The 25,160-nt window shown below is 37.1% G+C and overlaps 2 protein-coding genes across 3 annotated transcripts; both read right to left on the reverse strand.

The window, feature by feature from the left end:
* Positions 1 to 15: 15 nt before the first annotated feature.
* On the reverse strand, positions 16 to 6,506 carry LOC112183451 (beta-galactosidase 17). The gene is made up of 19 exons (XM_024321834.2): positions 6,285 to 6,506; positions 5,727 to 5,837; positions 5,320 to 5,515; positions 4,876 to 4,964; positions 4,595 to 4,675; positions 3,770 to 3,864; positions 3,457 to 3,527; positions 3,157 to 3,247; positions 2,970 to 3,087; positions 2,793 to 2,888; positions 2,654 to 2,702; positions 2,388 to 2,566; positions 2,211 to 2,288; positions 1,809 to 1,958; positions 1,528 to 1,578; positions 967 to 1,135; positions 700 to 845; positions 527 to 592; positions 16 to 444 (listed from the first exon to the last, which is right to left on the reverse strand). The coding sequence occupies exons 1-19, from the start codon at positions 6,504 to 6,506 to the stop codon at positions 340 to 342; spliced, it is 2,163 nt and encodes a 720-aa protein (XP_024177602.1). The 3' UTR covers positions 16 to 339.
* Positions 6,507 to 15,954: 9,448 nt separating this feature from the next.
* Positions 15,955 to 18,687, reverse strand: LOC112183452 (protein indeterminate-domain 7). 2 transcript variants are annotated; one of them, XM_024321835.2, is made up of 4 exons: positions 18,379 to 18,687; positions 17,957 to 18,230; positions 17,453 to 17,849; positions 15,955 to 17,154 (listed from the first exon to the last, which is right to left on the reverse strand). In XM_024321835.2, exons 2-4 carry the CDS (start codon positions 18,165 to 18,167, stop codon positions 16,158 to 16,160), a joined length of 1,605 nt encoding a protein of 534 aa, XP_024177603.1. In that variant the 5' UTR covers positions 18,168 to 18,230; positions 18,379 to 18,687; the 3' UTR covers positions 15,955 to 16,157. The 2 variants fall into 2 exon arrangements, with proteins under 2 accessions (XP_024177603.1, XP_040370836.1); XM_040514902.1 differs by lacking the exon at positions 18,379 to 18,687 and having other exon boundaries at positions 17,957 to 18,329.
* Positions 18,688 to 25,160: the final 6,473 nt, after the last annotated feature.

The raw sequence follows: 25,160 nt of genomic DNA on the forward strand, positions 1-25,160 counted from the left end.
TAGACCAAAGCTTACTTGACGCTGGAAAACAAGATCTAATATAGAATGAATGGCCTCCGCATATGCGAGAGCTAACAATTTGCTTAACATCCTCACTTTTAGTTTCAGAATTTCGTCACTCATACTTATAACAATCTATACATCTTTCTTTCTTTACTCTACAGGACAGACAACCTTGTATTATGCTTCATTGCTTTGATTTGCGTCTCCATTAACTCTGTATAACGAACATGATGGAAGATATTTCAGATGTGCTAGCATTTCTAAATCAAGAACAGTCGAGTTCCAACCTTTTCAAGTTTTCGAGCAAAACCCAGATCATCTCATATAATAATTGCACTACAATTGATGCAGATTCGATTTACTTGGACCACAGGTAAAGTCTGGCTGATCGACCAAGTGTACCACAAGATCAGGGTTTGGCGCTTGTAACTCAAATATCACCTGCGAAATGTGACAAAAATAAGAGAGAAGAACTCTGTCAAAAATAAGTGAGTGAGAAAAAATAGCTTTTGGGATTTCATACCACAATGTTCTCCCCATGCTTAAGGATAGGAGCAGGAACATAAAGGTTGCACTGTGGTCCCTTTAACTGCAAAATGCACCCATGTCTTAATATGTAGAGTGAAAGAATACATGCATGTTCTACAATACACAGGAGATATTGTACAAATGATGTAGAGAGAAGCACTAATTTACCGGCCAAAATCTTCCTATATTGAAATTGTTAATAGTCACAATTCCTTTACCCCAACCACTCAATGATATGAACGTATCTTTTATTTTGTCTTGTTTGCTGATAGAAAACTTTCCAGCATAGAATGCTGGTTCATTTGAAGCAGTTGCTGCAAAAGAAAACCAATGTCAATATTCTTTTTTTTCTTGTGATCAAAATGGTGACCTTATTAATGTTGCAGCTTTGCAACACTAAATAGAAAAGAACTGAAGACATATTTAGAAGCATACCAGACTTCGGTTTTAACTTTTTATGGGTTGACATTGTAATGAATCCAGAATCTGTAGCCTGAATTATGGGATTGACTTTCGGATTCTCGTTCAGGTTGATTAGAGGCAACAAGTACATTTTCCATCCACGGAGAATTCTTCCATCCAGATAAACAGAAGATAGAATACCCTACAATGAGAGCAAGTAAAACCAGTCAAATATCACCGACCGTGCTAGTATATTGATAGAACTCAAATTCTTGACTAACTGGCATACCGAATATGTCTTGCCTAATTTATGATGTGTAGTAAAAGAGTAAGTCCTAATTAACCACTTAACAAATGATGGAATTTGCAACCACATCCATGATTCATTGCTCATTTTTTTGCAGAGTAAAAACTACTACTGAACATTATATCTTATAAATTGAACAAGAAAAACAGATAAAGACTCCATATGCAATCAAACGCAACTAAGACAAATTTTGATTACTACGAGTTGAATGATCTTACCAATTACCTTCTGCTTCAAAAAATATATTATGAAATAGAGAATACAGTTTCTTATTGCATGCACTTTACCTTCATGTCAAAGATATATGGCCCATAATTTAAACGTCCCATATTTTCAACCTACAAGAACAGAAAATACCAAATTAAACAGGAAAAACAGGGGAAATTGAACATTTATAGAGAAAGAAGAAATAATGGAAAACAATTAAAGCTTATTGTATCAGAGAGATGTACATCAATACTTATGTGTTATGAACTATATAAAGCTGTGAAGATCCATTATTTAATTTTCCTGCTAAGAAATGAAAGTAAAAGGAAATGAAGGGGAAAATAGAGAGGATTGGGGTTACCAGCACATATAAGCTGACTTTGGAGAGACATTTAGTATTAGGAAGGGACAGTGGTTGATTCGACCATCTTTCAAATGTGCCAACGTATGTTGGTTTTCCATGACCATCTTGAGAAGGACATGATATAAAAACTTGAGCTCTGTCATGCACCTGAAACATGAAGTAAATGTTTCAATCCTTTTTAGACTAATAAAAGATTCTGTGATATATTTCATACACTGAACAAACAATGGATCGCTGTGAGGCTTGGACTCTAAACAAACGACAATAATAATTTTGTCACCTCAGCGGAAGAGAGAAAACAAATATTGAGCAGTGCTACATAGGAAATTAACTCACACATCATAAACCTAAACGTAAAAATCATCAGCTTAATTGTAAAATATGCGAAGGCTGCAGTACCTTTGGTATGGATACAATGTTTCCACCACCATAGTCCTTTGCAGCATATTCAGTTACATATAACAAAAATCCAGACATCTGAAAACAAGGAGTACTGATAAATAGATGGTACATTGGAATGTAAGGCAGGAAGATATTTAGATCACTTGTTGCAAGCAAGCATATAATCTTACACACCTGGCCTACCGACTCCATTGTTATTGGGTTTTCAGATTCAACCACATCAAAATCATGAATCATATCAAACAAATTCCCGGTTTTTGATACGTGAATAGATCCGTATGTTTTCTTTTCAATATCGGATGGAATTGGAGGGAGAGATTCTGAACTGTATTGCTCTATAACCTTCCTAAGTGCTGAAAGAAACAGCATTTTTGATAAACCTTGTTATTTAGAAAGATAATATTACTCCACTTAAGAGAATATACAGCTTAAAACCATACCTTTGAATTTTGCATTGCTCACATCCCCAGACTCCCTAATTGGTGCATCCTGGGCAAATTGGTGTTAGCAGTTTTGCATTTATAGTTTATAGCATACATTTAGACCAGAGTTACAACAAATAAGAAAACTTGTTCTTACATAATCATAGGAAGTGAGATCAGGCTTGTAATCAGACTCATCTGAACCAGTGTTTGCTCCATTATAAAATCCAAAGTTTGTTCCTCCATGTGCCATCTGGAAATATGAAATTTAAGGTTAAGGCTTTACCATATAGTTTTACTTCATAGCACGACAAGAATAAATTTTAGTGCATACATAAAGCACTGCAGAACCATTTCTTTCTAAAATTCTTTTTAAGGAAGCTGCTGTAAAATCAGCGTCAGTTTGCGCATTCTGCTCCCCCCAGTGTGTTAGCCAACCTGTGTAAAACTCCCTGAAGCAAGTATCATGAGCATTTTGATTACCAGAGAACAAAATCAATGATGACTAACTAGAAACTTACGAAGAAAGTGGCGGTGATTTCCCTGCGGCATTGAACTCTTTTTGTAACTCAAATATAGGCCAAGGATTATCACCAGTAGTGAAGTCAACAGCTGCAAATCAAAAATAAAGATTAGAGGTTATAAGAAGAGCACATGATGCAATCTAAAGAGTGCCTATATTGTGTCAAGAGCCAATACTATCTGAACAGTATAAAATTCTGTTAAGCTTTAGTATGGCATACATTATTGATAACGGTATTGAATAAAGTAATTCATGATCACAAATTATACAGTATAAAAATATATAAGGTGAACTTTACCAGAAAAGACAGCATCTCCACGAATTGTTCCTTTCTCCAGAGTTTCCCTAGAACCTCCATCTGTAGTATACCTACCACAATGAAAATGAAACGTGAACATTGTAATACAGTGCTATGTCACAATCTCCATCTGCTCAAAGTAAATTATTAGAACACCACTTTCTATATACTAATTGGAACAACCGCTAACTAGGTCATGTTTGAAGGCAACACATGTAGCCACCATGAATGAATCATGATTGTTCTCTGGCATAAGCATCAAATTAACAACAATATTTGCAAAGGACTATGAACGCAAGGCTGAATGACTTACAAAATTACTTCATCCCCAAGGTGCTTTCTAGCCAGTGAGACCAAGTGATGAAGATAAGCTTTGTCACTTGCATATGAACCATACTCATTTTCAATCTGCAAAATCCTGATTTATTGTGATTTACCAACAAGAGAATCAAGCATCTTGAACAATTAGTTTGACAAGGTTGAAAAGTAAATCAGACTCCTCTAAGATGATATATAAGGACAGTGTTGATCAAAAGGAAAAGTGAGACAAATTGGAAGTGTCATAACAATTTGCTGCCACATGTCTTAGTGGTTAGGATTTAGGAATTAACCCTGGAACTCAAAAGTACATAGTAAAAAGAAATGCCATGGACTACTATCTCTTGGTATCCATGTTTTCAATTTTTAATTCCACCAGTCCCTTGTGTCAATTCAAGAATATACAATTACGCATTAAAATTCTCAACAAATTGTTTTAGAGCTAAATAGGATTCTGATATTAATTCAGTCTCTGCATAATGTCTCACTTCCTAGACTCCCTCCTGATACAGATTATGAAGATATTTTTGGTATGACGTTGCACCATAATTAGATTCTTTTCTCCAAAGAGGACAAAATCTTACTTTGGAAATATAAATGAAGTTACTTTGCAGACATTGTATTGAAGGCCCTGGCCATAACAATGTAGAGAGTTGCCCATGATTAAGTTGAATACCAACACTTCAACAAGAGCTCTCGTCCAGTTTTTGCAACTTAGACACTTCATTCCTAGCATTGTACGTGTTTGTCATTTTTTTTTTTTTTAAATCTTTTAAGCATCATGGAAATGGGTCAAGTGAAACACTAAATATCAACATACCTGAACCATTATAATTGGACCACCATTTCCATAAAGAAGAGGAGCTATCTTTGGAAGTAGGCTTCCCCACCATCTTTCAACCTTCAAGAGTTCACAATTGAGCAGATATCAAATTACTGCAAAACAACAAATACATCGGTAGTCGCAGACCATGTCCTACTTGTATGTCAAATTCATATCACCAGAATCCCATATATTATACCTTTTCACCAAAACGTGCATGCTCTAGACTGGAAACCATGCTATATCTACAAAGAAGACAATGCATGAGGAAAACATACCAATTGAAGGAAAGCTGGGTCAGATGATCTTAGTGTGAGAGCTGGCTTGATGGCAAGTAACCAAGCAGGGAAACCACCCAAATCCCACTCTACAATATAAGCATATTCAATAACAGTTATTATCTCCACTGTTATTACATCATCAGCACCACCACTACTACGTGGTAACTGAGGATAAAATAAAATAAAATATTAAAAAAAAAAAAAGCAAAAACACTCGGAACTCAAGTGTCAGATGTATCTCCCACACATTTAAGACTAGAAGTAGACCAAATAGAACAATATATTGCAAGACCAAATAAAGGATAACATTTAGCTTTAAAACAAAACAGATTCGAAATACAAGATACGTATTAGGGGAAAAGGAAATATAGAAGGTTCTCATCCGTATAGTTAACATAAAGGAATGCAGAAATTTCATAAATCTTGATAGTCACTACTGACCTCCACATATATATGGCCCAGGTCTAAGCATAACAGCAAACCCAAGCTTCTGGCAGAGTTCGAGAAATGACACTAAATCTGCAATACCCGCAAAATTCGAAGTACCAGCTCTTGGTTCATGCAGGTTCCAGGGTACATAAGTTTGAATAGTATTTAATCCCAGCGCCTTTGCTCTCAACAGCCTATCTTCCCAGTACTGCCACATAACCACATCAATACATTCAAGACTCACTAAATAAAAATGGTCATCTTCTCAACAAACATTAAACTGTATTCTATAAAGGAGCAACTTTGAAGCATGTAATGACTGAGGAGTTTCAACATGCTCTTTCAACTTGATGAATTCAGCTGGTGATGTATATATTTAACACTACAAACAATCAGACAGACCAAAGAAGAAAGAATACCTCAGGAAGAACCCGAAAATAATGCAAGTCACCCCCAATGATCTGGAAAGGCTGACCATCTTTCCAGAACCTGTCTTCTGAAATTTCAAACTTTCTGACATAATCTGGACTCTGCAAATCAACCAAACAAACTTCTCAATCCACTAGATGAAGTAATGACACACACACACAGTTTTTTTTTAACTATAATCGAGTACAATTAGTGATTCTCTCCAACTTGATCCTCAATTTACTAAACACTAACCATGTAATTCTTATCAGCCTTCTATTGGGTAGCTGAAACATAGCTCAAAAAGTAAAATTCACTCTAAAAATTCCTCCCATAAACTATCATCTCCTTTCAACTTTCCCAACCAAGTTGACTGTCATTCACTATACATGGGATCAGAGATCAAATCCCAGAAATCAAACACCTAATGGACCCAGATAACGATCAAAGCTGAGTGCTTTGCTTCTGTAAATGATTTGAAACAAAACCAAACTGACCCACAATCAAAACCCAGTACTGAGTTTCCATTTCCAATGAGATTTGAAGCTTTTAGAAAGTAAAAGACTTACACTTTTGGTTGTTGGATGGTGCTGCTGGTCATTTTGAGATTGGGAAAGAGAAGGTAGAAGAGCAAAGACAGGGACAAAGACCCCGAAGGCTATGAGAGAGAGGAGGAGGAGGAAGAAGAACAAGGTGAGTCTTGTGCTTCTCTTCCTGGCCATTGTTGACCAGTTGGAGCTCGACACTCCTGAACTATTATGGTGATGGTGAAAGCTCTTACTATACTTCATTGCGTAAGCTGCAATGCTGTTTTACCAATAACGGTCAGGTGTCGATGTACCAATGTCTACTGTTATGGTAATAAGTTAAAACAGAATCTCAAACGCTTCCTAATCATTGATATATTCACCCTGATAATCTTTCAAGAAATGCCCAACTCAGAATCTTAATGTTCTGGTCTCTTTTTTATTTATTTGTTGTTTGATTTATCTTTCTTTCGCTAAAAAATAAAAATTATAAATTTATTCCTACACCTCGTTAATCCGATCATGGCCGGATTACCCACCGTTGCCGCCCATTTTAGTGGCTGGCAACAATCTCTATCGTTCGGCTGTTAGATAAGCGTAACAAATTGAGTAATTGACCATTCAATTAGAGTATAGAAATGAAGAAGATGCGGGGAAAGTGATAGATGAGGTAGAATTCTAATTTTTTGAGAATTTGAGGAACTTGTATCTTTGGACATTTGTGAGATATTTGGTGACCAAATTAGGATTAGTTGTGAAGGCGCGGATGTAAAAGTGAAATTATTAGAGAGAAACAAAATTGGGGGTCTAGGATGCGACTAAACCTATCTCACAACTTTGTTCAAAAAATCATAAATCAAATAAAAAACATGACTTTTTTTCCCCTCTTGTTACATTACCATTAAAAATTATTATACAATGATGTGAGAAGCATGGTTTCAATATCCATTCCCTATTAATTGGATTAAGATTAATTTTGATGGATGAGGAAGTTATAGTGCTATTCTTTTGGATTATTAGGGTCACTTTGTTGCGTTTTTTTCTCAAATCATGATCTTGATGTTCCTGGCCGTGTCAGTCGAGACGGTGGTAATGGCAATTGAACTTATTTGCGTTCGAGATTGGAAACATCTTTGATTGAAGGTTGATCCATCCATAGTATTTGATGGTATTAGTAGACCTTCTCTTATCCTTGGCAGCTTCGATTTTATTGGTTTAATTGCTTATACCAGATTTCTCAAATGATTTTCCAAGCTTCTCATTTTTTTTTTTTTTGAAAAGGCTCACAAAGTAGCCGATACTTTGAAATTTGAAATTATGGCATATCTTCTTCTAAATTAGTGTGTTGAGACGAGTCTCCACGACTCCACCTTAGCTTCCTTTTTGTTAATCCAATTTTGGGAGGTATTGTCTTATTGATGTCACTCCCCCTTCTATTGTTCTTCTTCTTTGATAGTTTGAATAATAAATGGAGTGATAGAGAGGCTGTCTCTCCTATCCTCGATCATTCAACCAAAAACCTAACCTCATGTGGCAAAATGGATCATCCAAAGTAAGATATTGGCATGAGTATGATTAATTTGATGTTTAGTTACTTCAATATTGTGAATTAAGTCCAGGAATTTTTTTTTTTTCTGGTTGGTTTGAACCCTCTGCAGGAGCTACACTTCCCTCCTCAAAGTAGAAATTATTCTTAGCCCAAATGAACTTGGATTAGGTCCAAAAGCATAGCAACAGCCCAATCTAAGGGGATCTCCTGTCTTCGCCAATTTGTTTAAGTTGAGGAGACCAGCTTGTGTTCTACTTTCTTTCTTTCAAATTTTCAATGATCTTGGATATTGCAGGTTTTGCTTTCATTTGCCAAACAATGATGACGTTCTTCTAATCTAAATTGATGACGTTCTTCTATCTATCTCTTTCGTTATAGATGCCGTTTTTCTAGATTGGGTTTGTGGGGTGTGATGTGCTTTTCTCAATTATCGACCCTCAATTATTTTTTCTAAACTCTAGATTCATACAATCACTCATTAGCTAATAAGATCAATACATGTATATCAATGCACCGGCTCTTTCAAAGAATATTGAAAAGGATGCATTAGACAGAGGGGTACATAAACTCTTACTCAAAGATAAAATAGAGCTTTTCTTATGCTCACTATTTTAGTACCGGGACATTCACATGGATTAAAGATTTTTAAAAGGTCCTTGAATAAAAGCTCCAAAATGAGTAAAAATTATCTTACTTACTCCAGCAACAGATTTTCATTACCACTAACCCAATTTAAAGAAAAATGACTATTCTGCCCTCAATATAATTAATGAATTACATTTTATGCCTCTCCCTCCTCTCTTCTCTCTTCCTCGATCTCTGCCTCAGATCTCTCTCTCTTCTCTCTCTTTCCCTGATCTCCACCTCCGGTCTCTCTTTCTCTCTGATCTCTAACTCCGGCGCGGAGTTGAAACATGATTTAGGTCGAGGAGATGAGCAGGACCGGTCCACGTCGTCGGAAGTCCGGTGGTGGACTAGTGGTTGTCATCGAAACACGGGCAGAAGCATAGCATCTCTCACCAGAAGATTCTAATTCTGGTTTCAGATGGTTTCTCCTTCAACAGCCAAAGATCGAAAATGGAGCCACTGAGTTCGACGTCCAGCACAACACCGGAGGCTTCTGGTTCAGATTCCGAAGAGAGAGATGACTCGATACAGGAGCCGTACGTCTCAAGGTTTTGATTTTCATCCTCGTCCAGATGCCGGTGTCTCGAGGTTTTGATTTTCATTCTTGTCGTGCTCTTGGACGTCGTCGCCGGCGACCAGGAGAAGGTGTTCGTGGTCGGACGGCGCACTCATGGCTTGGTATCTCTGCCGGTGCTCGACTCAGGCTGTGGCCTTTGAGATTGGTGATTGGGTGCCCAGAGCTTTTCTCTGGGTGCCCAAGATGAGGTTTTTTTTGTTTTTTTTTTGTGGTAAAATGTGGCAGAAGCCCAGAAAGAAAAAAAGATTTTAGGGGAAATTACTGGTCACTCCCTGTACTTTTATGGCGTCGACAGTTCAGTCCCTGCTATCCTAATTTCAACAAGTTACTCCTCAAACATTCAAATCTCACACAATTTGGTCCAAAATGACTATTTTGCCCCTCCCTTCCTCTTTTTATTTTTTATTTTTCTCTCCTCTCTCCCCCCCCCCTTTCTTCTAAAATTCATAATTAATTCATACGAACTCCGATATTTACGTTCCATACATGTACGAGATCATATCAATGAGCTCTACAACTTTTATGAGGAAAGTTTTTCCAAATTTTGTATGTATAAAAAGTCAATTTCCACGACCCTCCCCTAAATAACATTCGTTTCGAAAATCCCCTTTCCTCTAAAACTCATAATTAATTCATACAAACTCTGATTTTTGCTTTCCATATATGCACAAGATTGTATTGACGAGATCTACAACTTTCATGAAGAAAATTTTTCCAAATTTTGTATGTATAAAAAGTCAATTTTCACTACTCCCTAAATAACGTTCGTTTCGAAAATTCCCTTTCTTCTAAAATTCATAATTAATTCATACAAACTCTGATTTTTGCGTTCCATATATGCACGAGATCGTATCAATGAGATCTACAATTTTCATGAAGGAAGTTTTTCCAAATTTTGTATGTATAAAAAGTCAATTTTCATGACCCCCCCTAAATAACGTTTGTTTCGAAAATAAAATCGATACAAAACCGAATTTCTTGTACAACTACTTATGAAATAGTCTCAATATTCATAATTCAAATATTCGATATGTCTTGGGTTGAAATGTGCATAGTGAGAGAGAGAGAGAGAGAGAGAGTGTGTGTGTGTGTGTGTGTGTGTGTGTTATTTAGGGGGCGGTCGTGAAAATTGACTGTTTATACATACAAAATTTGGAAAAACTTCCTTCATAAAAGTTGTAGATTTCATCGATACGATCTCGTGCATATAAGGAACGCAAAAATCGGAGTTCATATGAATTAATTATGAATTTTAGAAGAAATGAGGGGAGAGGAGAGAAAACATAAATAAAAAGAGGAAGTGAGGGGCAAAATAGTCATTTTGGACCAAATTGTGTGAGATTTGAATGTCTGAGGAGTAACTTGTTGAAATTAGGATAGCAGGGACTGAACTGTCGACGTCCTAAAAGTACAGGGAGTGACCAGTAATTTCCCCAAGATTTTATTGAGGGTCAATAGACGTCTATTAGGGGGTAATAGATGTTTTAAATTAATGTAATATTTTCTTCTTCTTTTTTCGTTAATTAAAGTTTTATTTGTTTAACTTTAGGAATATTAGTTTTCATTCCGGCAAACGAAAGTTCTATTAGAGAGCAATAGACGTCTATTGTGGGGCAATACATGGCTGATAGACGTCTATTGGGGGCAATAAACCTTTCCGGTGAGGTTTTCAAAAATTCCGGTGGGCGGCAACCGGTGACTGGATTCCGGCTGCTGGTGACCGGAATCCCGCCCTATGACCGGTGACAGGGCTCCGGCGAAGTCCCCTATGATTTCTCTCTTTTCCATTCTCTCTCTCTCTCTCTCTTTCTCTCTCTCTCTCTCTCTCTCTCTCTCTCTCTCTCTCTCTCTCTCTCTCTCTCTCTCTCTCTCTCTCTCTCTCAGTAACAAAGGTGAGGGTAAAATGGTATTAAAAAGAAAAAAAAATCTTAATGGGGTAAGCGGGAAAAAAATCTATAAAAATGGGGTAAATGGACAAAAACCGGTCAACTTTCTCAGGATCCCGGTCACTAGCTGCCTCCCACCGGAATTTACTAAAAATCTCGTCTGAAAGTTTTTTTTTAGCCCCAATAGACATCTATTGCCCCCTTGCCCCCCCCCAATAGACGTCTATTGCCCCAATAGTCTATTGCCCCCTAATAGACGTTTATTGCCCCCCAATAAACGACTATCTGCCATGTATTGCCCCCCAATAGACGTCTTAGGACTTTCAGTTGCCAGAATGAGAACTAATTTCCCTAAATTTAGACAAATAAAACTTTGATTACAGAAAAAAAAAACAAGGAGATTACATAAATTCAAAACATCTATTGCCCCCCAATAGCCATCTATTGCCCTCCAATAGAGGGGTAATAGACGTCTATTAGAGGGCAATAGACATTCAAAACTTTTTTTTTCTTTCCTTCTGTCCAGTTACTTAAAAAATATATATATTGATTTGGGCACCTAGAGAAAAGGTCTGGGCACCCAATCACCTCTCTCCTCTGCCACAGCCTGGGTCGAGCACCAGCGACGTCCAGGAGGCCATCGACAATGCCAAAGAGATGGCGAGGCGTCTAGGAGGCCATCGAAGTCGTCGTTGTCAGCGCCGGTCGAGCTGCAGCAGAATCGGAGCAAAAGTCGACCCGCACCGGCGAGGTTGTTGGACGCGGTCGAGCTCACCGGCGAGTTGCACGGAATCTGGGCGTTGCAATGGTTGGACGCGGTCATTGGCAGAGCGACAGCAGTCGAGCTCACCTGCGAGTTGCAGCGAAATCTGGGCGAGAGGTCGAACCTCGCCGGAGTTGGAGATCGTGGAGCAATGGGAGAGAGAGTGAGACGGAGAGAGAGCGGATCAGAGAGAAATAGAGAGTTCAGATCGTGGAGAGAGGAGAAAGACATAGAGGCAGATGTAATTAATTAATTAAGTGAATGGCAAAACTGTCATTTTGCTTTAAAAATGGTAAGTGAGAATAAAAATATGTTGCTGGAGTAAATGAGATAACTTTGCCTCATTTTGATGCTTTTAGTCAAGAACCTTTTTTTTTATTGATATTTTGATAATGATATTCGAATTTGCTTTAAAACTAACTTATAAATACTGTTATCCACCAATAATTCATTCTCAATAGAAATAGCCGATAAAGCATTCTAAAATACAAACCTTGAAATTTTTCTTTAATGGTTAGAAGGAATTGTCATTGTCAAATGTGCTGTAATTCACATCAACTTCAACCATAATTAAGCCAACAAATTACGATTCTTTATGAAGAAGTATCCAGCTATCTTTAATTTCAAAAAAGAGATGAAGAGCTAGATATATCATATATAACACCCAGGTAGCTCTCTCCTACATCCCCATCACCATGTGCCGTCTGCATGTGAAAGTGAGAGAAAGCAAGCAAGAGACAGAAAAGAAAAGTAAATAGAGAAGGAAGAGATAGCTAGAGATGATGATGATGGTAAGTCAAAGAGAAAAGGTTGCATTATTAACACAAAGGGTGGCAAAACATCTTTACAAAGACAAGTCAACTGTGTTTTTGATCAGTCATGCCAATGCCATTGATCCCCACTCCCCACCATGAGAATTCACAGACTCTTATTTGCCCTTCATTCTTTTATATCCTGGCATCTGCCTCATTTGCCTTGGTTTCTCTGCAGCTTTTTCACAGACCCATCATTTCTTATTCTTGTATTTTTGAACAGCTCAATGAACCAATCCACCGTATAACAAAAAGCAAGCACCCAGAAAACCCAAAGCATCAAATTGGAGTACTATAGCTGGGCATGCCTTGGGGGCTCTCTCTGTGCCTTTACCAATCCTGTGAATGTGAACCTGGATGTGAAATGACAAACATGCTGTATAGCTAGTCTCTTCCTACACTTCTCTTTTGCTCAGGCAAACAAGAAAATGGCAATGCTGGCTTCTGTGACAATTCAAAAAGGTCTCTGTGTTTTTTCTAAAACAATATAACATAAAAAAATCAAGAGGATTCAGAGAGGAATCTTTTGTTAAAATAAATTCCAAGTGGCCCTCCAAGACCACTCTCATTTCTCAAAGTAATATATAAAGCCAGCCAGCTAGCTAGCTCAGACATGCATATCTCTATGCATATTGACCTAACAATATCATCAGGTTATAGGGATGAGTATCTCTCTTTTTAGCTTCACTCTCTGGTTTTTATAACCCACTTTATCTGATGATGATAGGCTAATCATTTTTTTTTTGTTTACTCAAAATTCGTATAATTTGATAATATAAACTTAATTTAACCTTTGAGGCCACGCACGTGTACAAAACAGAGGCATAGAGCATTTTCATGCATGCGAAAATCACTTTACATTACTAACCTAATTCAACATTTGAGGCTAGAAGTTGCAGAAGCACTAACCTAGCTATCATGCATCTTATAAGTATACCACATTAAAATGTGAAAAGAGCCCTTAGAAATATCTTAATCAATTTATTATTAGAGTACTAAGCATATATGGAGCCCCATGCCCTTTCATTTCAATAATCCGAGTTGCATGTTATCAATTCTATGTCAATGATTCAATGCTTATTATCGAAAAGTTAGTTGGTTTGATCGTAACTTTTTTTTTTCCTATAATGGTGAATGAGAGATCTTAAGTTCAAATTTTTCTTTCCTTAAATGATTTAAAATGTTAATTTAAATTTTCATGAACACACTGTTTTTTGCAATTATAATTGTCAAATCAATAATAATTTAATTCTTATCATTCAACGATCATCTTTGAATAAAGATTCAGATAAAGGAGATCGAATCATTGAAACAGATTATATGATGGACTTAAATGAATCTAAATACCTTCAAACATTTTGATATGCATATTCTAAATATGAATCATGCAAATGTTAGATTTTCACAAATCGTCACCAAGTTTGGTAACATGCAATTTCATTCATTGATGGAAATGGTTCATTTTCCTATCAAAGCTAGGTTGGTCTCCCTATTATATTAGCGACATCAAAACAGTCATCTCACTTGTGTAAACACATGTACATTTTGTCAAACAAATTAGAATGTGACATGAGATGACGATGACCATATTGTTAAGCGTCTAATTTTTTTATGTTTGTGAGATTACTTACAAAGAAAACAAGAACACAAATCGTCCTAATTATTGAATTTACATATACAAACGATAATATCCAAAAATTTCAAACTTCAGAAAGTTCTCTCATCCATGCACATAACCTTCATTAGAAAACTTGATTGATCATATATATGTTCTTTAGTGCAACGTCCATGACAACTAAACAGTGGCACTGATAATTAAGTTCTTGGTATATTATTTACTAGCTAGCAAGCAGTTGCTATCTAATGTAATGTAGAATATAAGCTAGCATAACCAATGACAGTAACATCCGATTACACTTATTCCTTACCAGGTGGGCAGGTCACATCAATTCTCATTTTCTGTTCTCTTTCCTAGTAGAAAATATTCCCCTCGATATAATATATGAAAACCATTGCATTAACCCTCTGCTGAGTTTGTGTAGCATTTTCTCTTCATGTGGACGATTAAAAACCCAAATCTATCTCAACTTGCTCAATTTTTTTTCCACACCGGCCACCGTACATTTGTAGAAACCGAATTCGACCATCCCGATCAATGTAGCATACCAATTCGTTTCCAGTGTTTGACCGATCCTTTCACTATTATTATTTTTTTTTTTACTTTTGTATAAAATGTCAATATATATATAGTTATACAAGATATTCACGAAAATGCGGATGATCAAAGATAAAACGAGTTGTTCGGACAATCGAATGACCTGCACACTCCAACCAAACTCAGTACAGTCCGGCATTCGCTTCTGATCCGGCGTGTGTACTCGTATATATAGCAGAAGAACGGTACCCGCAAAGAAACGTTATCTTCCACACACACACACAGAACACAAGAATGCAGTTACTATTTCATGGGAGAAAAGATAATAAAAAAGAAAAGAAAAGGGTACTAAAGCTAAGGACCTAAAACTCCCACTATTGTTAGCTAGGTACAAACTTATACAAAAGAACATAAACTGATCTAGCTTCCTCGGGATTGAATCCCACTAGCAATGCACCCAGATTAGGTATCAAACAGCATCTCTCTTTTGTTTTCACATTGTGCGGCAGCAGCTAACTAACTTGGCTCACGCTCACACACACACACACACCCACCTTGGCCTAGCCTGCACATACATTGAGAATCCAATGCTTTAGTTTTTTCATTCTCCCATTATCCCATACATACATAAATAATCCGTATATTCCTCTACTTTTTCCTAACATGTATTATATATACATTCGGATATTCAAAGTTGCCTGCCTACTTTATAATCAGAAATTATCGAACTATTGCTCTGGGTTAATTCACAGTTCTAATTTAAATGGTAGGAACTAATTTTAGTTAGTATGAAATCCAAGGATTAAGACAAACTAAACCTACTTTGGAATTTTTAAGTGGCCCACGTATTGGACGAACAGGATTTTGGGGTTAGTGGAATTATAGTTTAATGGGAGATTGAAGAACACTAACTAGTTATGTAACTAATCATACAATAACCACATTGTTAATCATACCAACCAAATCATGCATTGGCGCACAGCAACAAGAAAGTGACAAACTTTCTTAGAAACTAAAGCCAACCAAACATAGGTATCAACGTGTCTATTGAGCAACATTGTGGTGGCAAAAAACTGAAACCCTTTCTTCTGTGCAAGAGAATATTGAAACCCTCAGGGATTAATCATGAAACCGTTTATATTAACAACATGCATTAATTTCATGAATTCTTAACCCTCCCATATTTTGCATTGATACTTAGAAGCTTATAATATGATCAATAAAGGCTTATAATTGATAATTCAGAAAATGTAAGGAAAGCATGCATGCACATGACTTAAGTCAATTGATACTTATTCAGAAAATGTAAATAAAGGCTTAAGCAAAGCATGCATGCCAATGACTTAAGTCCTCAAAATGTCGTCGTTTAATTCAGTTCAAGTTCATGGATATTCCCTTGGGGAAGATTGATATCAAAATATATAGCTACTCTCCTCAACATCATATATTTGAGAAATCAAAATTAAGAAAGAGATATATTCAACTTTCTCCATCTCTCTTTCTCTCTCTGTGGGGATGGAGCTAGCTATAGCTAGGCCAGGCCAGGCTAACCCTGCCAATTAGGTTTTTGTGGTACTTGATTCTGCAAGTCACGGGTCGAACTACTATTGTTGTTGCTTACGCAGTTTCCCAGACCAGCGATATTGAGCATCATGTCACTGTGCGACATTGCTTTTAGCCCCAAGAAATCCCTGGTCAAACCTTCCCCACCACCAACGACACCATTTTCGTCAGCTCCGCCACTCCGACTCCCGTCTTTGCTCTTCGAGTTCCCCAAAATGCCACCGAAGGCGTCCTCGAACGAGGTCCCTTCAAACCCAGTACCCGAAGACAGAGAGTTCATCATGTCATGCAAAAGAGAGCTGGCTTGCTGCTGCTGTTGTTGTTGATGATGAACACTACCTCCTACTGCTCCTCCACCAATGCCGTTGCCGGCAGCTGACACCTGACCCCCGAAGTCAGACAGGTGGGCCCGCGCCATGACGCCAGCTGGCACTGAGACCGAGCCTGAGGAGGTGCTGCTGCTGCTCATTGTCGCTCCCATCTGAGCTGCCTTCTGCAGCAATGCAGTGGCTGACATGTGAGGTGGGGATGACAAGGCTGCTGCAGCACCAGGCACCTGGAATTGAGGGAGAGTGGGGCCCAAGCTAGGGTTAGGGTTTGGACCCAACTCCAGGTTCTGCTGGAAATCGTGATGATGATGGTGATGATGATCCTGATTTCCAGAGAAGATAGAGGTAGCACTGGGTGGTGGGCCAGAAGCAAGCCAAGGTGGTAAGAGACTGTTGGTGGAACTGAAGCTGCTAATTTGCTGATGATCATTTTGCTCCTTCTTCATGAATGCACTGTATGCATGGAGGTCATGGCCATGGGGGTTGAAATTAATGTGGGGACCACCACCCATGAGGTTCATATGATTTTGAGGCTGAGGCTGAAGAGGAGGAGGAGAAGAGAGGGTTTGCAGTGTTGTTGGGTTTATGGCTCTTGCACTCTCTTCTGCTAAAGCATCACAGAAAGCTCTGTGGGTGATGAAACTGTCCCTTCTGTGAAAGAAAATGAAAATCCCCAAAATTAAAGAGACAAAACAGAAGCAAACAAGGCCATTAATATGCCATATACAAAACTGCAAAGTGCTTTTTACGGAAGCAGTATTGACTTTCACACGCTCTCTTTTGCTCATCATCTCTTTCTGTAACCCAAACCCATCAATGATCAATCTCTCTCTCACTCCAATGTACCAAATCAAGAATAATCAATCTGGGATTTCAAAGTTATATCTAATCAATCAAGTTGGTGGTAATTAATTGATTTAAGGTTTGGTGATTAATTGGTTCTTGTTACCTCGAGAAGAGAGTTCCACAGTCACATCTGTACTCTCTGGTGCCACAGGTCTTTGAATGGGCTTTCCAATCTGATTGAACCGCATACTTCTTTGAGCACTTCTCACATTTCCACTTCTTCTCACCGTGCTTTCTGAAAAAGTGCTTCTTGATCCCAGTCAAGTCCCCAAGAGCTCTTGAAGGGTCATGGTGCACACAGCTGGCTTCTGGGCACACATATACTTTCTTCCTCACCTCTTTGCTTGTTCTCTGCTTTAGCTTCCATGGCAAATTGTGCCCTCTTCTGTGGAGCTGAAGATTCTGATCCCTCTGAAACCCTTTGTTGCAGATCTCACATATGAATCTGTTTGTTGCCATGAGGGTCTTGGGAGACAAAGCTATCACTTCTGCATCTGGATCTGATTCAAAACCCGAAAAAAAAAGTTGAGCCCAGATGGGTGCACATAATTGTGCAAAAAGTGTACATCTTTTGGTAATTCTGAACTGTAATAAATAAGTTACCTACCTGGGTTTCCTGGCTGGTTTCTCTTCCTTTTCACACCTTGACTATTTGCGTGAGGCGGTGGTGGAGGAAAATACTGCTGAGAAAAGTTACTGGTGCCGATTTCAGTTGATCTGTTTCCAGACGAGACACTAGCTTGGTCACCAGAAGCTGAAGTTAAATTAGACATGTTCTCATCCACCTGTTGTTGCTGTTGAAATTGCAAAGCTTTCATCTTTTTCTTCTTGAATTGCTAAGCTTCAACCACCATGGCTCCTATGGATCTTGATAGAGTTGCCTGAGTGAGAAAAAGAAGAGTGCTTTAGGATCTGAGTGAGAAGACAAACCAAAACAAAACCTAAAAGGGAAGACAACAATTGATGTCTCTCAAGCTTGTGTGTGTGTGTGTGTGTGTATATATATATATTCACCCACTATATACACACCTTGATTGTTTCTTCTTTGATTTGTTTGGCTCCAACCCAACAGACAATTTTGGTTTTTTGAGAGTTTTGCTCTCAAAAGAAACAATAGAGAGAGAAGTGAAGCTGAGAGAGAAAACCAGATCCTGTAACTAAACTAAGCTATAGCTACTATTCTTCTCTCCTTCTCATGGCTTAAGAGCCATATGTTTGATAATATTACCAAGAAGATCCAAACTATGGCCACACAAATATGAACAAAAGATAAAGACTTTGGCTGTCCAAAATTTAGAGAGAGAGAGAGAGAGAGAGAGAGAGAGAGGGAGAGAGAGGGAGAGACCTCTGTTATGTTTGAAGTGCAGACCAAAACAAAAAACAATAGCTAGTCACAAAACAGAAGGGAACCCTACGGCTAAACTCTGACGTTGGCACTTTCTGTCTTTTCCTTTCTTCTCTTTCACAACCCCAGAAAAAATCTGATCACTTCTTTATTGTATAAATGACAAGCTAGCTTTCATCTTAAACAAAAGTTTTCATTTTATTTTTCTCTGAACCTTTAGCTAGCTAAGCTAAAACCTTTTGTAAACTAATCACTAGCTACTACTACTATAGCATACTCTCACCTTTCCCTTCTCTTTTAAAGTAAAGAAAGCAACCATGTCAAAAGAGAGTATCATTTCCACTTATTTATATACAAGGTATGAGAGAGATTGATTTTGAAATGCATGATTTACTTTTACATCATGGGCATGCAGTAACCCTTTTTCCTTTCCCTTCCCCAACTTTCTACAATTACAGTGGCATGATTGATCCATTGATTAAGAAGCAATGGCTAAACTAGAAGCTTTCATGCTTCTTTTCTTTAAACTCTTTCCCAGTTTCCTATTGCAGGCGTTGCATCTACGCTATTATCATGACTTAAACTATTACTTTCAAGCTAGGTGGTTAATTGAAATTTCTGACAGTCTTGGATGGTTTAAACGATAAATATATATTTGAGAGAGGAAAAAATCAAAGAATAATAGATTAGATCACATTATATGGATCTACAATGCTAAACCTAGATAGCTCGATATCGCCTGCCTAACTATTAAAACACAGTTGCTTGGCCTCGGCCGCCTCTTTTGTTTTATCGTAAGATCCATGATTTGTACAATTATGGGTGGTACGTACTTGTAGATTAAGTTTGATTGGAGGGACTTGAGAAAGGTCCATAGCTAGCTATCTTCCTTGTTGACTGAAATGTCAACAAGCATGACCTTACCCTTATTCCGAGTTAATGATAAGCTTGACTTCTATCTGTTCATAGAATTAAAGATATAGTTACGTAGACAAAATAACATGATAGAACTTTTAGGGAAAGAAGAAAAAAAAATCATGAGCTAGCACAACCAATAGTTTTCTTAATCTTTGTTTTGATGTTTAACAATTACATTTAGATTAAAACATTTTAACAAATATCCTAATGTTGTCTTGATAATCCGAAAACAATCGTTCATGCATAATATGGGAAGGCGATTAGGAGATTCCTGATTAGGTAGGTTACCCTTAACTATTGCTTAATCCATTGGCGATAAGGTGGTGAATTGAAACATGTATCTTGGTAGCCAAAGGAAATAAACAGAGAAAAAATGATTCCCGCAATAGAGGCTGCTAGCGAAAAAAAAGCAACCTGAATTGTGAAATTGGAGTTGTGGGGAAGCATATAATGTAAGAGCCATGCTATTATTAGAAGAGGTGAATTGTTGCACCCTAAATGATGAGAGTCTAGCTAATATTCCCAAGCATATCGCTAGCATATTTCTTCCCAAACACATCTTCATGTTTTTTAATAATCTACCAACATCCTTTTATTTCTACTAATACATATATTAAAATGAGTGACTCTTTTCCGCCCATCTTATTTTTCCCCATTCGAACCAATGTGCTCATGATCTTCTTGCAGGCACTGTTATGAGGTTGGACTGACTCAGTTGAATACTAGTAAAATCAGATGACTACTTTGAAGATAACTTCAATCATAAGGTATAAAGTATAAGTAGATGACTAGACAAATGCATAATCTATATATATATTATGCATGCATATGCAGAACTTAAATAATATGTAGGTACATCTGGAGCTACATTATCGCAATCTCTCTGTTTGTCCATCTTTTCGATAAGCTTGTGTTCCCTCTCAAAATATAATAGCAGTTTGAATTTAGAAATGGAATGGACATAAAAAACTATTATCATCTTTGTCATTTTCTTGTTTTATTCTTCAATGATTTAGTTTTTGAAAATGGGATCTTGCTCGACCAAAGTCTCAATATGCTCTCCCAGCTCATCTCCGTGATTAATATAATGCGTACAACTGTATAAGGCATGCTTCTTATATATAAAGGAACGCAATTTTTAAAATAAAGAAAGAAGAGAAAAAAGTACGAGCAAAATTTCCATTTTTTGAAATGCTATTTGGCACCATCCGCCTATAGGTTTATTATGTATTGGTGCCGATCGATAATATATGAGTGTATATGAAGGTATGATATATAATGAAGTAATGGAATCAATTTTATGAAGTTCGATTTATTGTATTTACAACAGCGAGGGGTAATATCTCCTTATGACATATAGATTGTAATATTTGAAATTTTAGTATTTTGTCGATCGTTATATTTTTCGCCCTTTTAGTAAAATCACACGCATCATGTCGTCCGATCGAACAACGCCCCACCCACGAAACAAGACCGCACAACACTGAATAAAGATGGTTCACAAAGAAGTGAATAACAATGTGTTCCTCATGGTACGGAGGCTTTCATCTTAATTTGAGACTAATTAAGTAAACTTTGGAACTATAAAATGTTCATATATGCATCAGCCAACACTAACCATAAGGTCCATAAACATACAAGATTTCACATTCTTTATGAGGTGAATATGCGTATATAGTTCGTTATGACTTAAAATATCAAATTAATTATAATTAAGGTCGGCTAGTTGATTGCATAAAGGTTTTATATAGTTTAATTAGTGGAGCGGTAGGTAGGAGGAGGTCGAAATTGCTTCTTGCAAAACCCTAGAGTTGTGATTACCATCTGGTACTAGTTGTTACCTTGAGCTAGATAACCTAATGAAATGATGGGGTTTGAAATGACCTGTACGTGTTTTGGGTTGTTTCCAAAATTGCTAAAGTAAATGTCCTCGGTGCCTCTGGCCTCTGCCTTTGTTTTGTTTTATTCTCTTTCTTAATTTCACTTTCTTTTCAGTTCTTTAATTTGGTTTTGGCTAGGGTCAAATTATCATCCATCTAAGCGCGCAACTGGCCGGCCCCGATTGCTACCCATTAATTAAATTAGGGATTTGTCTGGTGAAAAACATTTACTGTACGGCATGCTATCAGTCGAGGCTAGCTAGGTTTTTCACCAGTTGTGCTTGGTTATCAATCTTTTTAGCTGTGTCAACTTTCTACTGACTCCTTTGATTAACAAGTTTAATCATGAAGTTAATTTTACATTTTTATATACTAACAGACACTTGTAACATGCGGTATGTCTGTAATGAGATTGTTATAAACACAAAGGAAAATGAGCTTGTAAGTGATTAAAAAGATTGAGAGTGGGTTTGGTAATTAAATGAAGTGAAAATAATAACAAAATAATTACCAATTGGAATAGTCGATATAAAACTTCTTTTAATTAAACTATCAAGAGACTTGATAAAAAGCTAAATGCCTAAATTGCCATGCATGAGCTTGGAGACAAACGCATGAATATGAGTATGTGTTTGGCTCAGTGTGTCTGGTCCTGATCATTCGGACATAATTTGATTATTCTTTCTTTCTTCTTCTTCTATTTTTTATATATTTTATTTTACGAAAACAAAACCCATCACCACCGGTGACTCCCTACCTCAGCCATTGTCATCCAACGGTGACCCCTGATTGCCTTGTCGGTGTCAGATGGTGCCACCAGCTATTTCCTCCTCCCTCCATCTCTGATCTGTGCTCGTAGCTCTCAGCATTTGCAAGATATTGTTTTTAAATCATATTAATCCTCTACCACTCGTAACTCTTGGCCTGATGTGGAGCCTTGACTTGATTTAGATTTAGCAACAACCGTACCTAAACCTAGCTTCGAGTTTCCCTCTCGATCTCCAAGTACTCAAGTAGTGGAACACTGATTGGACTGTGAATAGAATATCCTCTTCCCCAAATGCGAAGCAACCTACCTAGCTAAGTACCTTATCATCTATGAAATGTATATAGGATCAGCTGGAGAGAATTATCAAAGGTGCACTTATGCATGGACTAGCTGCGAGTTCACGGGATTGTGTTTAGTACTAGTGTTCGCACTTGCATGGGACTCCACACATAATGATTGAGAATTCGCTCACTTGCGAGTCCCACTCTCCAACACTAATTATTTGTCAAATAAATATGATAAAGCCTAGATAGCTATAGCCAGCCCCTTTCTTCAAGTTTAGGATGATCCCTTTCTTACAGCTAGTCCTACATTAATTTGTGAATTAAGGAAAGTCTTCCTTAGTACCACCCTCTGCAAGAGACATGCAACAACGACAACAACATTATTAAATTACACTAGAACATTAAACGGCAAACTGAGCCACACCCACGTACATCTTCCTGTAAGGTCTTCTTTTCCTCCACATCAACCGGTTAGACATTAAACAACAGTACAGCATCAGACTCCATTGCAATGAATAAGGCCTGCCTCCAAAGCTAAATGTAACCAAAGAGATCAAAATAATCTCATAATATTTTTCGCAAATTACCGGCCATTGATGACAAAGTTATCATACAGTACATTATACAACCTTTATGAAAAAAACCCACAATCAATAGAATTTTTCTAATCCTCTCTTCCTATAGGGAAGAACATACATAAAATTCTTTTTATTGTTTTGCAAGAAAAACTAATGGGACATTCTATTCATACCTCCAAAATTGGTATTTGGACCTCCTAATGGACCTCCAACTTATTTTTACAAAATATCAATATGCTATCTACATCTCCCTAATTTTCCCAAAATGCCAATTGTCCAATAAAATCAACAAAAATCCTTCTTTTTTTTTTTTTTTCTAGATTCTATTTATACCTCCAAAATCGGTAATGGACCTTCTTCAAATTTTGAACAATTCACAATCCTATTTTTACCTTTGAAAAAAATAAATTTCTCCAGGTGGTAGTCTCTTTCTTTCACATAATTTTGTCACTTCTATTTTGTTTCTTTCATCCATATGTATTTTTTAGTCTTTCTTATAAAATTCTAACTATCACAGCTTGACTTTTGTTTCAGTTTGGTTTATGTTACTGTTATTCTTTCTTGCTTGGTTTTTCTCTTTTTGACCTTCTAGCCTTTGTGTACTGCTATTGTATTACAACAACAACAACAACAAAAGTCTACCATGCTATCAAGTCTATGAAACTATAGTACAAGAGAATTGAAGTGAAAACAAAGAAATCCAACAATTAGATAGTTAGATAGAATTGAAGTGAAAACAAATAAATCCAACATCGAAAAGCCTACAATTATAGAAGAATAATTAAATAAAAGGCCATTCAAGGACAAATACTAATCATTCTTCCCAATAGCCTGCACAAAAAAACATGGTGCCAAATCGAATCATTTAATCAAACCAAGAACCAAAATTCCAAGTTTATGAAGTGGATGCTTCTAGTTTTGAGTACAGTAGTACTAATCGAGAACATCATACCATGTAATCAAGATGCAAAACCAAAATTTCAATTTTCTCAAGTGGATGCTTCTAGGTTATAGTAGTACTAATCGAGAAACCAGAGTGTTAGACATTGGTGCAATACAATGGTCAGTGATTTTAGAGTTTATGTTGGAGGAGAAGGTTTTCTCCAAGTTGAAAACTACTAGAGATAAGAAGAGGCCTTTTTTTTTTTTTCTCTTTTATGTCCTTATCGGTAATTTGACATGAGTTGACAAGGTCAACTATTATTCGGAAAAAGAGAGAGGTTCAAATACTAATTTTGGAGGTATGAATAGAAGCTCCCAAAACTAATTGGATTGTTTTTTTTTTTTTAGAAACGAAACTAATTGGATTGTTACAAGCTAAAAGAACGGTACCAATATAAGCCAAGTAATTAACCAATGCTACCTGATTTGGTTCATTGTTATTGGTTAAAAAAAAAATTCAAGATGAGTACCACAAAAATTACCAATACTAGTTTAACCTAAAACCACCATTCTAGGTGACACGGATGCTTCAGTTTTCCTTGTTTATTAGTATAGTGAAGTTTCATGAGCTATGATGATCATGGACATGGTGGGCAGCGGACAATTTAATTTCAGAGAGATTTTTACGTAGGACAAACGTACCACGTGGCTGGTAGGATTGTCCAATCAGTGAACATGCAAAGGAGTATTTTATGTATTTCATTTTAATAAGTAAAGATAAATTTAAAACACTTACAATTTTTTAAATTTTGATTGGACTGATCTAAACCTACCACTACTTAGTATATTTGTATTTGTCGTATGTAAGAATTTCTCTATAATTTCATGAAAGACGTTTGTCGGCTGTCTATCGCCGTGTGCTTTAATAACCCTGAAAAGGACCAGTAGGAAGACCCGTCATGGACCCAAAGACACACGTGGAGTGCTGTGGTTGGAACTTCGTGAAGCGACCGTGCAAATTGGGGTGACGTTAGTCAGTTTTAGGGTTGTCAGAAGGGACGGCAAAATTCTCTTTGACACCTGTCATGCCCTCCTCTCCACCCTTTTTATATCACAAGTGACGGGACATGTTTGCCCGTGGGAAATTATTTGAAT

Source organism: Rosa chinensis, chromosome 2 (genome assembly GCF_002994745.2).
Source record: "Rosa chinensis cultivar Old Blush chromosome 2, RchiOBHm-V2, whole genome shotgun sequence".
NCBI classification, from domain to species: Eukaryota; Viridiplantae; Streptophyta; class Magnoliopsida; order Rosales; family Rosaceae; genus Rosa; species Rosa chinensis.

Coding starts and splice junctions, on each gene's coding strand:
- LOC112183451 (XM_024321834.2), bottom strand. CDS start 6,506: ATGAAGTATAGTAAGAGCTTTCACCATCACCATAATAGTTCAGGAGTG. Junction 2,703..2,792: donor ATCTCACTTCCTATGATTAT/GTAAGAACAAGT, acceptor CAATTTGCCCAG/GATGCACCAATTAGGGAGTC. Junction 2,567..2,653: donor GAGCAATGCAAAATTCAAAG/GTATGGTTTTAA, acceptor TGTTTCTTTCAG/CACTTAGGAAGGTTATAGAG.
- LOC112183452 (XM_024321835.2), bottom strand. CDS start 18,167: ATGAAAGCTTTGCAATTTCAACAGCAACAACAGGTGGATGAGAACATG. Junction 17,850..17,956: donor AAACCAGCCAGGAAACCCAG/GTAGGTAACTTA, acceptor GTTTTGAATCAG/ATCCAGATGCAGAAGTGATA. Junction 17,155..17,452: donor TGTGGAACTCTCTTCTCGAG/GTAACAAGAACC, acceptor TTTCTTTCACAG/AAGGGACAGTTTCATCACCC.